This window comes from Condylura cristata, unplaced genomic scaffold, assembly GCF_000260355.1.
Source record: "Condylura cristata isolate star-nosed mole 26May11 unplaced genomic scaffold, ConCri1.0 scaffold00002, whole genome shotgun sequence".
Classification (NCBI taxonomy): domain Eukaryota; kingdom Metazoa; phylum Chordata; class Mammalia; order Eulipotyphla; family Talpidae; genus Condylura; species Condylura cristata.
In genome coordinates, this window is record NW_004567103.1 from 41419607 (window position 1) to 41434651 (window position 15045).

At 44.2% G+C, this 15045-nt stretch overlaps 1 protein-coding gene across 1 annotated transcript in view; it reads left to right on the plus strand.

Moving 5' to 3' along the window:
• Nucleotides 1–2680: 2680 nt before the first annotated feature.
• Nucleotides 2681–15045, plus strand: part of NFE2L2 (nuclear factor, erythroid 2-like 2) — a 30029-nt gene continuing 17664 nt past the window's right edge. The window contains 1 exon segment of the mRNA XM_004674495.2: nucleotides 2681–2856. Coding sequence (XP_004674552.1) covers nucleotides 2812–2856 — 45 coding nt within the window. The 5' untranslated portion in view covers nucleotides 2681–2811.

A 15045-nucleotide genomic window follows, 5' to 3' on the forward strand; every position in this document is an offset into this window, starting at 1 on the left:
ACAGATATATTTTTTAAAAGACTTATTTATTTATTTATATATATACGAGTTGGGGTGCAGGCCAGAGGTGTGGGAGGTGAGTGGAATCACCAGAGACAGAATGGGGAGCAGAACAGGCAGATCTACTGAAATACACTACTGAGGGGAGCAGCAGATGAGATAGAAGAGGTCTGCTGCGCCATACGGGCCTCCTCCCTGGCTGGGGATAGCTTCACAGTGTTGAGATTTAACTCCTAGCACAACCAGGGAGACCCTCAAACAGGTATTTCTGTGTCTTTTAAACTTGGCAAATTATGGAGAAAAAGATGAAATGAAGGGGTCACTACATAACTATTATTCAAACTTTGTAAACTTAGAAGGCTTACTGACTATGTTATTTCTTTATGAGAACTCTAGAGCAAAGTATTACAAATCTGACACATTCCAAGCATTAAAATGGTCTTTCAACATAGTGAAGAATTCAGGCCTGGGTAGAAATGTACTGGAGTAGTGGAATGTGAAACCAGTGGGGTAGAGGAATAAAATAGAAGCTAGGAGAGGCTGGGAGTACAAGACTCCCACGACACCATACAGGAGGAAAAATCAAGCATCTGCTTTCCTGCTCCCTTGGAGCTTCGAAGAATGTTCTATCTGTGCTCCCATAGCACAACAGGTAAGTTTACAGGGCAACAGTGAGGCCCCCGCTCTCACATGACAACAAGCTCATTTTATTGTCTGCAAAGACTAGGAACCCCCTTAACATGGGTTGTCTGAGACTGGGGTTTCTTTTCCTTGTGCTGAGCCACAGTTCAATGTCAGACAGCTTTTTCTTTCTGCGTGTTTATTTTTTTTTGTTAACATGTTCACACTCTTATCATATTGTTCCCCTCCCTTAGAAAATATGTACTCAGCAGGTGCCGAAATAATATACTCCCAGCAATTGCAATTTCGTAAAAGTAAAGGTTGTTTTGCTCATTCTAAACCTAGTGGAAATGTGTTGCTTAAACAAGAAAATAGCTTTTTTTTTTTTTTTTAAATGAAGTCCTAGGGAGCAGCAACCATGTCATGTTTGTCTTGGGTATGTCCTACCTCCTGTGTTCATTGTCTAACTTCTATGTAGTAGTTTTAACAGTAATTACAATTGCGAACAATATACTGTTGTGTTCTTCTTTGATGCAGTAATGTCATTTCATTATGTCTCTGCATGTTTACTGTCAGGTTCATTCTCCTAAAGTTGTTCTCAGATCATTTTGCAGGCTTTTCACATAACAGTCAAAAGGATTTAACTCAAGCTGAAGAAGCTTGCTTCGATTACAAGCAATTAATTTAGGCTTCACTTACCTGAAGGAATATTTGAACATATAAATTTACAGATAAATCCTGGGAGTGTCAAATTATGCAACCCAGAGAAAGTAAGTACTTTGCAGTTTTGGGGATGTGTATCTGCCATAGTGAGGGCTTTCTTGTTTGTTTTGTTTTGGTGTAAAGTTTTTGAATGAAAAAGTAAAACCACTGCAGGCATTGTCTTCATCTGGTTTTACATAATTTTGAGATGCCAGAAAATGAAAAACCAGGGTTGATGAGACTTAGAAAGATAGCAAGGCATGAGAGAATAAAACAAAACAAAACCATATATTCTCTTTTAAATCATGTAAGATTTCACAGCATTCCTTTTTCCAAGCCTTATGAAACAATTTTAAATAGTTTTTAATATAAAAGGTAATACATATTCACTGTAGATTTAAACCACCTTGTGGTAACAAAATGACAAACATTCACAATCCTTCAACTAGTGATATTAATGCATGGGTCAACAACCTTTTCTAAGTACGTGTTTTTACAAAATGGGTCCATACTAAGCAAACAATTTTAAAACTTAAAAAAATGTATATAGACTATGGAATGTTCTAGCATTTCACCGTGTAAAATCTGTGATGCGGTATGTGCGTTTCATGGGCAATACTGATCACTCACTCAGACCGTGACTTCTCGGCTTGCCCTAGGCGACCCGATCTAGCTAGGGTGCAAGCGCGTGGGAGTAAGTGGAGGGCGTTCAGGGTGACTGCGAGCACGAACGCCCCGGGCGGCCCACATCTCCCCCGGCCAAGTCCCACTGAACGCTACGCCCATTGGCCCCCGGGGCGGGCGAGATGGCAATTCGCCGAGCCCAACTGCCTTGTCCAAGCTTTACCACCCCCCCCACCCCCGCCCACTGGGCTGGCGCCACTCTCTGGCGGTGGGGTGAGATAAAACTGGGCAAGGTTCTGCAACTCCAAATCGGAGAGGCGCAGCTCTGATACCAGAGCTTTCCCCGGGTCTCCAGGAGTATTTGTTTCAACAGTTTAAACTGTTTCAAAGCACCAGAACCCGGGTAACCTTCGGCAAACAACTCAACCTCGCGGGCCGAGAGCGTTGGTTTTATTTGCTGGAAACAGCAAATCGAGCGCGGAGCTGGGGAGCTAATACAGGCCTCCTCCCAAAACCGGGTCCGCCAGCTGTCCCCACTGGGTCCCCCGCTGGCGGCCCCAGCCCGCCCCCCTACCGCGAGCTTCTTGCGTCAGCCGGCACGGGGGTGGGGGATTTTCGGAGGCTCTGCCCCCGCCTCCAGCCGGGGAAGGGAGGGCCCAGGGTATTGCCCCGCCCTCGGGGGGCGGGGGGCGGGAGGCGGAGCGGGGCAAGATCCCGGCCGGTGACCCGAGCCGGGTCGCGGAGAAACTAGTACCGGGAGCCCGGAGGAGTCACTGCCGCCCGTGCTGCCCTGTCCGCGCCGCACCTCGGCAGCCGGAACAGGGTCGCCGTCGGGGAGGCCGGGAGCACGAACTCTAGTTCAGCATGATGGACTTGGAGCTGCCGCCGCCTGGGCTGCCGTCCCAGCAGGTGCTGCCCTCGCCTTCGGGGCCCCGCGGTGGTGCCGGGACGGGGGCGCGAGGGAGCCAGAGTTCGGGAGAGACAGCCGCAGCCGGCTATTCCTCCGTCTGTGGCGGGAGCCAGGACTGCAGCGGCCGCGCACTGGAGCCGCTGCGCCTGCGCCGGGGCCAGGCTGGGGGTGGGGGGGGGGAGCCGGCACCCAAGGGGTCGGGAGGGCAGTGGGGGCGCGGCCGGTGGTCCTACCGACATCGCGTTCGCCACCCCCGGGAGCGACTGGAAACGGGTATGGGAGCTAAGCTCCCGCGCGGGACTAAAGAAACATCTCTCGCCTCGTCCCCGGCAACCAGAGCTGGGACGCGGGAGTCCCGGAGAGCTCCCCGACTTCCCACTGCCCCCAAAGCGGATGGACAGGAGGGGGCGGACGCTGGCGGTCTGAGCCGGCGCGGCCCGGCCCTTCCGGGGCTGTGCTGCTCCCCCGCCTCGGAGCCGGCAAAAATGTGCCTAGTCACGGGGCCGCTCTTGGGGGAGCTGAGGTCTCCTCGGGGCTGGGACCCGGAGCCCCTCCTACGCCTCCGCCCCCGGCCCCACGACTTCCGCGGACGCGGGTTGCGCCTGGGCCCGCTTTCGGGACTGGGCTATGTGAATGTGCGCCTTTGCAAAGTAATTAATATGTCCATCTATCCGTTCGCTCTAGAGGAGGAAGGCCACCCTCCCACCCCCTGGGTGGAGGGAAGGAGAAGGGCATGGAGTGTCCAGAGTTCTGTGATTGCCCGACGTGCGACTGCTGGCCGGGGCCTGCGCGCTCCCTCGTGCGGTGGAAAACGGTTGGGGCTTGGAGACCCGGGGCCGGCCCCCCACTGAGCCCCGGGAACGGGCGGGCGGGGCAGCTGACTGTAAGAGGCGACCGCGCCCCCAACTTCTCGTTCCAGGCGTGGTGCCTCTGTGCCTCCCAGTGGCGCATGCCGCGTGCGTGGTCTCGGCCTCTGTGACAGTGGCCGGTTGGCTGTCACGGCGGCCCTCGGTTGGCCCTTTTCTGCTTTATAGCGTGCAAACCTTCCCGTGTCGGGGCCAAGGGACAAGTTGGAGCTGTTGATCTGTTGCGCAATTGTTATTTTCCCCTGGGCGGCTTTGTCTTTGGATTTAGCGTTTCAGAATTGCAATTCCAAAATGTGTAAAGCAGGATATTCTGTTCTGTGCTGTCAAGGGTAAGAGTTGCGAGTGCAGATTAGAATTTCTATTGCTCTTTGGCTGTTTGTGAGTGCAGGTCAGAATTCCTGTTGCTATTAGGCTGTTATTAATTTTTTTTCTTGCTTTCATGTATTATTTCCCCCTTGGGTACTTTTCTTTTTGAGAATTTGTCTCCATTTCTTAGCGTATTGCTTCTTTTACGAAGACAGGCGGTGGGACACTTGTTTTTCTTGATGCTTTAATAACAAGTTCTGTAAATTGTTACAAAAGTGAAAGCAAGTTTCTATTCATATTTTGTAAGAACTTTTAAAGAAGTAGATATTTATATTTCCTTTCTCTGGGGTTACAAAATAAAAGGGGAAAGTGTATGATTCGAGAAAATAATGTGATTGAGTAGGTAGGGCAAGCGTGTTTATGCTCTTAATATTAGTATTAGACTAATCCTGAAGAGAAAAAGTAAGATTTTAAGTTGATGGTAATGTATTAGTTGTACTTTTTTTCCCTTTAGAGTTGTTTGACGTGAACTTTCCCCCAGTGATTAGGATTGAAATGGAGAAGTAAATTGTGCTTTCCGATTTAGTGCTATTTAAGAATAAGCTTTAAGGTCTTCTCCATAGTAATCTAGATGACCAAAGGATGTGTGATACTAATTGATTCCATTTTCTTAAATCCAGGAATTGTAACCCTCTATTTAATTTTTTTTTCTGTCTGTACTGTGTACAGACACTCCATATACAAAATTGCTTAAGATTCATGTTTTTTCTTTGAAGTGAGAAATTTTCAGTTATGTTTGACGAGTTAAGTACATTTGCACCTTTGTAATCAGACATGGGTTTGCATATTTGAAGACTATGGAAAAGAATTGAGTAAATTGTGGAATGAATTTCATGCCTCTGTATATGAAGGAATCAAAGGTGAATTCTGAACTTGCCAATCAAAGAGACTGCAGGTCTGAAGTGGTTCTGAGAAACAGTTCTTAGTACTCTAAGGAGAGACTTAGAGTCCCTATCTCTGCTAGGTGGAAGGAACCATTCATTACTTTTTTCAAGGGTGTCTTGGAGAGATAAAATACTTTTGTAGGTGAAGGATGAAGTTGATCTGGGACTAGACTGATAAAGATTATTTTTTTTTTTTTAAAGATTTATTTATTTGTACATACAGAACTGGGGTACAGGCCAGAGGCTCAGGGGCGGTGAGAGGCTTCACCAGAGACAGAATGGGGAGCAGAACAGGCAGATCATCAAAGTACACTGCTGAGGGGAGCAGCGGGCGGGTCAGGAGAGGTCTGCCACGCCATGTGGTCACCTCCGGGGCAGGCGGGAATCGAACTCATGCGAAAGTGGCTTCAGCTTCTCAGTGCAGTGCTTTAACCCGCTGCGCCACCAGGGAGGGCCTAAAGATTATTTTTTAAAAGGGGTTGGGGAGTGTAGGAAGGGTCTCTCTTCTAGGTAAATGTTAAACAAAGAACAACTTGACTTTTTAAATATGTGAAAAATCTCTTGAAAGATTGTGGAAGTACCAGGTAGGAAGATAAATACGTAGCTAATAGCAGTCCTTTTGTAAAATGACTAAGGACAGTTTGGAATCTTTCTTGTTAACTTGGGTTTTTAAACGGTGGGATTAAAAAAAAATACAACAACAAACATGTCTTTCTTTAGGAAGAGCTGAAAACCAAATACATTATTTTTTCTTAATACTCACTTTTATTCAGGATGAATTATACTTTACAGAGTGCATGAGAAAAGGAACCCTTTGTGGACTCCAAATACTGTGTTTTTGTTTTTGGTTTTTTTTTTCTGGGAATTTTCTCTGTACTGGCTGAACACATGTAAAAGGGAGTTTTCCATAAATAATATTTCCTCTTTAATTTTCCTTGATCTGGGGTTAACTTTTCTATGTAAACTAAGGTGCAGGAAGAATTTGCTGCTGAGATGATAATAGATGAATTGTGGGGCACTTCCCTGCATGCCAGGCAGTGCAATAATTGCTTCATGTGCATAATTTCACAGTAACCCCATGGGAAATACCATTCTCTCCAGTTTCCAGGTGACAAAACAGGCCATGAGAAGCCAGAGTCCTGCTTAAAGTGACCCAACTATTAAGTAGCAGAGGTGGGGTTCAGATGTACGCAATCTGACTCCAAGGACTCTTAATCATCATTTCCAACCTGGCCCAGGACTAGTTAAACTTTAAACAGGTGGAAAATTCACTTTAAAAAGCAGTTACGGGCCCTTACTGGTGGTGCAGCAGGTTAAAGCACAGCACTGAGAAGCTAAAGCCACTTCTGCGTGAGTTTGATTCCCATCTGCCCCTGAGGTGAGGTGACCCACATGGCGTGGCAGACCTCTCCTGACCCGCCCGCTGCTCCCCACTCTGTCTCTGGTGAATCCTCTCACTGCCCCTGCATCTCTGGCCTGTACCCCAGTTCTGTGTGCATAAATAAAAAAAATCTTAAAAAAAAAAAAAAAAGCAGTTACATTGAGAAAAACCAGAGGAAGTACGGGCAGAAATGAAAAAGGCTAAACTTTGTACCTTTTCCACTTATCAGAATTCAGTAATTGTATATGAGGGGGATGTGGACCATCTTAAATTCCAGGGAAAAGAAATGGAATTACTGCCTGGGGGCTTTTCAAGAAAGATGCAGGGATTTAGGGGGCTTTAGTATAGGGAAGCAGGACCTTTTCTTAATATAATAATGATTGTAAAAATTCCCTGTGTTTTCATCAGTGTCCAGGATGCTGCCTCATAGTTTTAGGGATTTTTTTCTTCTTTTTCTTAATTAAAAAGCTTAGTTACCAGATTCTGTTTGCTTTTTCAGTTGGTACATTTTCCTGTTCCATAGATTTTCTATTTTGAAGTAGTGATCAAAAGTAAGTTTGATAGTGAAAACATGTATTTTTCCATAAGCTCTATGGTGGTAAACTGGACACACAGGGTTAAGCTAGGTTGAAGGGAAAGTGGTAGGATTGGGGAAGTTTAGATTGAAATTCAAGTAGTGGAAATTTGCTAGTAAAAGCCCGTTAACTCATAACTCACTAATCTGTTTGGCCACTTCTGAAATGAAGCAGGCGGATGAGCCCAAGTCTGTCTAATTGAAGCTTGCTTGGGATTTTTGCCATAGTACATTTCAAAATTAAAGACTGTACGTCTTAGTCTTTATTGTTAAATTGTTTCCAGAACTGTTGTCTTATTTGTCTAAATTAAGGATGCTGCAGGATTTTTTGGATCCACTGGTAGATTTACCTAAAAATTGGTCTGAGTAAATCTGGTATTTAAATGCCTGGCCCAGCAAGTCTGTAAATTGGCTGAAGTCTGTTGCACACCAAGGTGCAGGAGAACAAGTGTGCTGAGTGCGGTAGTTTACCTGTTTCTCTTCACCTATGGCTGTATATTTAAGTTTGTTGCAAAATGGGAATAGTTTTATTTGGATAATGTGATCTAGAGGTTATTGAAATTTCATTGCTACTTGTTTTTAAATATACTCATTAAATATGAAAAATACTCTAAGGTATAAGTCAAGGCTTCTTTAATTGATATGTTATGTTTTCTGAAAATAAAGCAAAAACATTTAGTTCAAGTTTGTAGTTCAAATATATAATAGTTACAGTCTCAGATTAGAAAAATTCAAATGGTGTTCTTCCAAACCTCCCCACCCTGAAAAAGCAAGACCATATGTGGTCTGGTGTGACGGGCTTCTTTCATTTAACATGATGTTTACAAGGTTTGGCCATATCATAGCTTGTATCAGAATGGCATAGCTTATATTGCTGAATACTAATCTTTTGCAATATAAACATATATACCTTATCAACTCATCAGTCGATGATGGACATTTGAGTTGTTTCCAATTTATGAGATTTCTTTCTGTTCTCTACAACAGTTGTAGACTAGCCTTGCAGACTAGGTAGGAACAGACCCTATGGAAGTGGGCACTCCATTGCCAGCCATGGCCTCCCTCCCACTGTGGTGGCCCAACTCCAGTCTTGCCCCCTATCTGCGCCCCATTTAGGGGTCAGCTTAGTTACCTGTGGGAAGCTTCATGTTTTGCTAACTCTAGGCATCAGAGGTTGATATTATTTTAAACCATCCCTCCCATTCCTTTAAGAGTAAAACAATAGCTGTAACCTTTGGCTAGTTCTTGTGTTTTATGGTGCATCATGTACATAATGTGTGTTTCATATCAAACACAGGAGGATTTTAACATTACCATTAGGCTATTTGTGATGTATATATGTATTTCAATAAATCATTTCCCCCCATTCCTTCCTTGAGGAACGTAGTGATGTTAGGGTAGGTTAGTCCTGCTCACTCCCCAGTGTCTGTAAGAGCAGGGCAGTAGTGATTGCACATGCAGGTGGCTTACTGAGAAAGGGTGTGGATCTTGTCGGGATGGCGGCACGGTCTAAGCGCTGCATTCAGAAAGGGTGTGGATCTTTACCTTACTCCAGAATTTATCTTCTTTGTCTCTGCTTCAGCACAGAATTGTAGCCGTGCCCATGGATGCAGCACCAAACATTTTCCCAGCTTAAGGGCGTAGAATAGAGGGAAATGTTTTGCTGCTTTCTATAAAGGCAGCGGCTCAGATAGGGTCCGTGCTGGAACTACACTACTTCTTCAGGCGCTTCAAGGTTGATCTCATGAACCTGCACTTTTGGTTGGTTTGTTTTGCAGTGCTGGAATCTAAAGAGTGTTAAAGAACCATGAATTTTTTTTTTTTTAGCAAAGAAAAAAAAATTGATTTAACCATAAAATCCTGATCATGGAAATGACCAAAAAATTTTTTACTTGGTAAAAATTGCCAGTTTTTAAATAATCCTCAATGAGGATTATTTAAAAATATATATATATTGAAAAATCAACCCCTAAGGACAAGAACAGGGCCTAGTTAACTTGTGCTAAACCCCGTGCTGGGACCCTGTCCTCACCCCCCCAGCCCTTATGTTCTGAGGCCAGGACTGAGAAAGAGAACTGTCTTGTGGGCTGTATGTAGTCTCTCTTTTCCAGAGACTGACTTCCAGAGCAGGCCGCGTGGTGCAAGGAATCCTTGGAGCAGTGGAGTGAGAGTGAGGGTGTTGCCTCTGAGAAGGGAGGTTACATTTCACTTGGGAAAAATTCTAAAATTGAAGGGAAAGAGAGGCTCTGAGGGAAAAGGAAGCTAACTTAAGATTTCTTTGATTGAGCCCAGAAGGAATGCAGCATTTTTTGAACTCTTACTGATGGAAGCCTCAGATTGACATTGATGTTTTACCCAAGGATCTCAAAATCTGTAGTATTTAGATTTGTTCTTCAACATACAGTTTGCTCTTGGGTCCTCTCTGTGAGAAAAAAAAAGGTAAATTGAATATTTACTTGTTCTGTGTTTACATGGCTTATCTTTCCTTTTTTACCCTGTTAATGTAGGTTTTATCATTATTGAGAACACGCTATGGAGAGATTAAGAAACAGTGCATAAGTTTAGTTTAGGAAACCAGAAATCACACTATTTCAAACAGAGAGGATTTAATCTAGGAAATTAGTTACATGTGTGGTACAAGAGCTGAGAAGCCAGAAAGATAACCCAGAGATTAGCAGACTAGGAAGTCACTGCTGCCCTTAGGATGAGAGGAGCATTGGGAATGCACTCCCCACCAGCCCTTGGTGGGACATAGTTGGAGGTGAGTTGGCAAGGGAGCCTGGGAACTTGCCCAGGGCTGGATGGGAAAGGTATCTGGTAGCTGGTACCAGAAGGGAATCTTTGCCATCAAAGCCCTTGCCCTTTTCTAGAAATCATTCCTTTAAGTCTCAGACCACAGCATGGGCCTCACATCTCTCCATTAAAAGGGTTTGAGACACAATGCCTGTTTTATTCTGACTTTGCAGCTCCTCTCCAGTTAAGGGAGCACACATATGTGACCACAGAGTAACTCGGTAATGGTGTAATCGTAGGGATTGCTCTGAAGAGGACAGATAAAATCTCTTTTAGAGGAGTCCTAGTTCTGATAAGCATGCCCATTATTGGTGGTTCTGTGTTCCTCCCTCCATAGGTGCCCTTGGGGTGTTAGGGCTGGACTGATTGTGTGTGGATGTTTTTTGTGTTGCTTGGGTATCAGGTCAGAAAAAAAAAATGTCTTAGGGAGAACTGGGGGCGCGGGGGCCTCACGTCTTTTCTCATGGATCCTGATAAATAAAGACTTTTCTTCCCCCAGAAAGACATGGATAAAAGTGTTTTCCCTACATGGAAACTCATTCGTCTCCCTTCCTCTTTTCTGTGTGGGGCTCTCAGATGTCTGGGCTCCAATGCCCAAATTTCACGTGATAACACCACAGTGCTCTAGAGCTACAGTGATTGCTGAGGAAGATGACCATGGAGACTGAGGAAACAGCCAGTTTTTCATTTCCTTTCATTTTACCAACTCCAGTGGTATGAAGAGAGCCAGGCTTTTGATGTTACCAAACTTCTGAAAAGAGACAACTTGACCATTTCATGGGTGCAACAGGAAGAAAGAACTAACAGTTACTGAACACATATTAGTACTGCACTGGGTCCTAGACATGCCCTCTTACTTGACCTTGACCATAAATCCATGGTGAAGGACAACACTCTCTAGGTTATCGAGGAGGAAACCAGTTCAGAGAGTTAAGGTAATGTGTCCAGGGCCATGGCACTCTCAACACAACAGACATTTTGATGTCTGCAATCCCGCTATCTTTCTTTCCATTCCCCTTGTCTAGGGAGCATGGACACTTTGTTAGATGATGAAGAATACGGCCCTCGTTTATAGGGATTGGTTAAGGTAGGGTCCATATGTCAAGGAGCCCACTTGGCATTTTCAAAAGGGGGTGCTGCTGGTCCATGGGCTCAGCTTCTCGTGGTCCCTTGTTCCAGGATATCTAGTGGCATGTGACAGCCAGAAAGGAGTCTCCCCACACCTGTGCCCATAAGATTCCAGACGCTCCTGAGAGGCCTTCCAGACCCAGCACACCTTTGGGATGGTTTAACTTCTGTAGCCCATTTGAAGCCAGGGGATTACTTATTCTCAGGAAATCTCAGCATGTTGCTTGCTCCTTGGAGGGAGGCCGAACCTCTCCCTGTATGGTAGCCTATTCACACCTTTTATTTTAAACTAAAATGTGGAAGAGGTCATAGAAAGTGATGAAAGTGTGAGTAACCAGAGAGAACCAAGTGCATCTCAGTTACTGAGGTAGACTGTCTGGTCCAGTTCCCTAACTCAGAGGAATGTTATTTCATATGGTAATTGTTGCCACCAGTACTTAGTTGGCATTTCTCAGTCTTGTGACTGCAAGAACTTGGTCTTAAAAAGATAAACGATTTTTTCAAACTTTCAGATGAAGTATAAAATCATATGGCATCTCTTTCTGAGTCTTCACTGCTTCTTCTGTTGGACATTTTTGAAGAAGTCCGAGAACTGAGATAAAAGAGGATAGCTGTGGAAAGCTGAAGAGGTTAATATTTTGGTAATGGATTGATGCTTTAGGAAAAAATGTCTAGAATGTGGTTGCTCACTTCCGAATCCTATTTCTGACCATCGGCTTGAGGGAAATAATGAGAGTTCTTTAAGAAAACACACTTAACATTTGCATTGATTGATGACTTTATTATCCCGATGGTAAAACTCTTTAATGAATATTTTAAGATACTATCACATTCCCTAAAAAAAATCAATTTTATTGTTAACTTGACGGAGGGTCCGTTTATCATTCTTTGGATTATTTTTAATAGAGTACCCAAGGAATAATTTGAAGTGTTATTACTGTGGTTGAAGTTAAATAGTTTTTTTATGACTAGTGATTGGGTCATAAATGATGTAAAACAGGATACCTTTGTTAATTAGAGAATTAAAACCTTAACCCTAGACACCAGAGGTGTACAATGAAAATAATGAATTTTGATTCTAAATGTACACTTAGTCATTCCACAAATATTTATTAGGGTTTAACACACCCAGGGGACTTTAGTGCATGAAGTTCTTTAAATTCCTCAAGATAGTCAGCAAATGTGAAGGATATTTGCTTTTCCAATCGCCACTCCTCCTAATTAATCTACCCCATTGCTCTTTGTACAATTTGTACACGAATTATAGGGATGTAATTAGTATAATTACATCTCTATATCCTCTGCTTAAGAACACTAGTGTGGGGACTGTTTTCCTCATTTTTATAACTCTAGCACCATGTGTCTAGCACCATGTCTGGTGCGTAATAGAAGATGCTCAGTAAATATGAGAGAGACTTGGTGCTATCCTGTGGTGCTTGGTATTTAAATACAGTTCTCTGTGCTACATGCCAACCCAAGACTGTGCAGAGGGGAAGCTGTCACTTCCAACTGGGTTGCTCAGAGGGGCTATCCTGAATGAAGTACATTATACATAGACATTTTTTGAGCTGGTAGGATTTCATTTGCCTCAGGCTTCAGCTGGAAGCAAAGGGTTCAGGCCTGAGCTGGACTGTGGCAGAGTATTGGCAGGTGGGGGTGTGGAGCATGGAATCCTGGGCTTTTGGGGCTGACAAGGTTGATTTGTGGCTGGCGGTAGAGGGCCTCTGAGTTCCCTTGTGGCATTTGAAGTTTATACAATGTCTGGAAGTCATGGTAGGTTTTGGAAAGGACCAGACAGGTGAGCTGGCTACAGACAGGAAGTTACTATGTCCCATGAGTGAGGAAAAAAGCTGGACATGTTGGAGGCAGGGGACTGGTGATGGGGTTCTTGCTTTGTGTGGGTGTAAAAGAGTCGTTAGGCGTCAGGTATCAGGACCTGTGATGATAACTCCACCTGTACCTTTGCCGTTTAAGAAGAGTGTTTCTAAAGCCTCCTTTGGAGGGGAATAGATTTTTTTCCCTATCTCTTGGCCCCATTATGAAATTAATTATTCTCATACTTGGATGCCCTGCTGTTGATAAAAAACCATCTAGAAGTTGCACTTTTGCTTTAAGGATGAATTGTTTTCTTCTCCAAGGTGGTACAGGGCAATTTCTCTCTTTTTGCCCTTCTTTAAGATAGATGTATTTGCTATCTTCAATCATCCTTTGCTTCAAGTTCCAGTGATTAGCAGTATTCACCCAAGAAAACAAAAAACAGTGTCCTCTCTTTCCTGTTCCACAGACTTTGCTTGTAAGTCCCGAGCTGAAAGACACCCATAATGGCTGCTAACAGTGGGACTCTGCCGTGCTGAGTTTTAACAAACTGATTTTTCAGTCACCACCCTGGGAAGGAAGGAACATTATCCCTGGGACCAAAGAGGTTGCTAGATTTTATAATGTGCTATGCCTTAGTTCCAGCATCTTGAAAATGTCGGTGCTATTTATGTGATGTTTTTAAAACTAAGAAGTGGGCACCAGATCTCACCTGCAAGATATATTCCTCACATGATGGCTGTGATTATTATATTTCATTTTTATTAAGGGATGTTGGAATGTGTAGGGACCTGAGATTCTATGGCCCCCTTAAAAAAAAAAAATCCCTCCGTTGATTCTGACTGTATAATGGTAGAAACATCTGTGCCCTATTTTGCTCCTTGCTATAATCTTCTCAGTCTGCTGTGGTCTTCTCCAGGTGTGTCCCTGGCCACGTGTGGGCCTGGACAGGAGCCTTTGGAGCTGAAAATGATCCATAGCAACCATGGCAAGGCCTATCCGTGTCCTAGGACCACAGGCACTACACTGTCCACATGGCGGGCCCTCCAGCCTCACTGCCCAGTCCTCTGTGCGGATTCATGAGTCCTCACGTTGAATTCCTCAGACCTACTCCCTGGCTTGGCTGGCAGCAGCATTTCTTACTCTGGGGTTCTGCCCCTAGAAACCAAGTGGAGTCCACAGGCAGGTCATAAAACAGGGAGTGGAGGAGTGGAAATGCGAGGTGGAAGGCTAAATGCAGACATGAACTAAGCTGACTCCTTTCCCTGGTCCTCATCCAGCCCCGCCCCCTTCTTTTAGTCCATAAAGATGAAAATAATTCTTTGTAATAACTACCCCTTAAGCAATTCTGGCCTCTTCAATATAAGAGTGGTGAAGGGAAAGAAGACCAATGACACTTAAGGGAAATCATCACAGCTGAAAACTTTTTACATTTACTGTCCTTTGTTGTTGCCCTGCAAAAGTGATGACATCATCTTCTGTTTTTTCATATACTGGTTAGACCTAGAAGTGTAAAAATTAGATACTTCTCAAGTTCATTTGACATCTGCAGCAGGCCTTGAGCTTATTAATAGTATGACTACCTCACCCTGAGTTGCCCTCTCTATTTTTAAGGGGCATTCACATACTTTTTTTTTCTGTATGTAAAACAATGTTGAGAGGAGAGATGGTGCTGCCTTGGTTTCCCTTGCAGGACCATGCAGTGAAGTTAGGTGCTCCCCACTGCCCCCTACAGCCGGTGAGCAGCAGCGCTGCCTGGCTCCGAGGACTCTCCCTGCATGGGTGCAGCCTCCCCAGAGGCCCCTTCTCAGGTCATTTGTGTCAGTCAGTGTTATTTGTGACACGGACCTGGGCTGGATCTCACTGTTGCTGTTTATTAGAGGGGGCCCTTCAGACAAACATTTATCCTCCTTTCATGCTTCTGTTTCCTGGCTCCAGAAGGATTATGGTAACATTACTACCTGCCTTGCAGATAAGTGTGCATTTAAATGGATACAAATGTTCAGAATCATGTTGAAAACATGGAAAGCGCACAGTAAGTGAGGCCGTTATCATCACTCAGATTGTGTCATATCTGTCTTTATCTGGACTCTATACTGCCACTGAGTTTTCATTCTCATATCTGAATGTCGCCAGGTAACCAGTATCCTTTTGTACTTATTTTGTGGCTTAACTGAAAAGATGTATGTTGAGAGAAGACTCTTATTAAAGTAGAGAAGATTCTATTGATTTTAGGAGAATGAAGTATCTGTATGTTAATGACAGTTTACTTTTTTTTTAAGATTTTTTTTTATTTATTCATACAGAACTGGGGTACAGGCCAGAGATGCGGAGGGTGAGAGGATTCACCAGGGACAGAGTGGGGAGCAGAACAGGCAGAT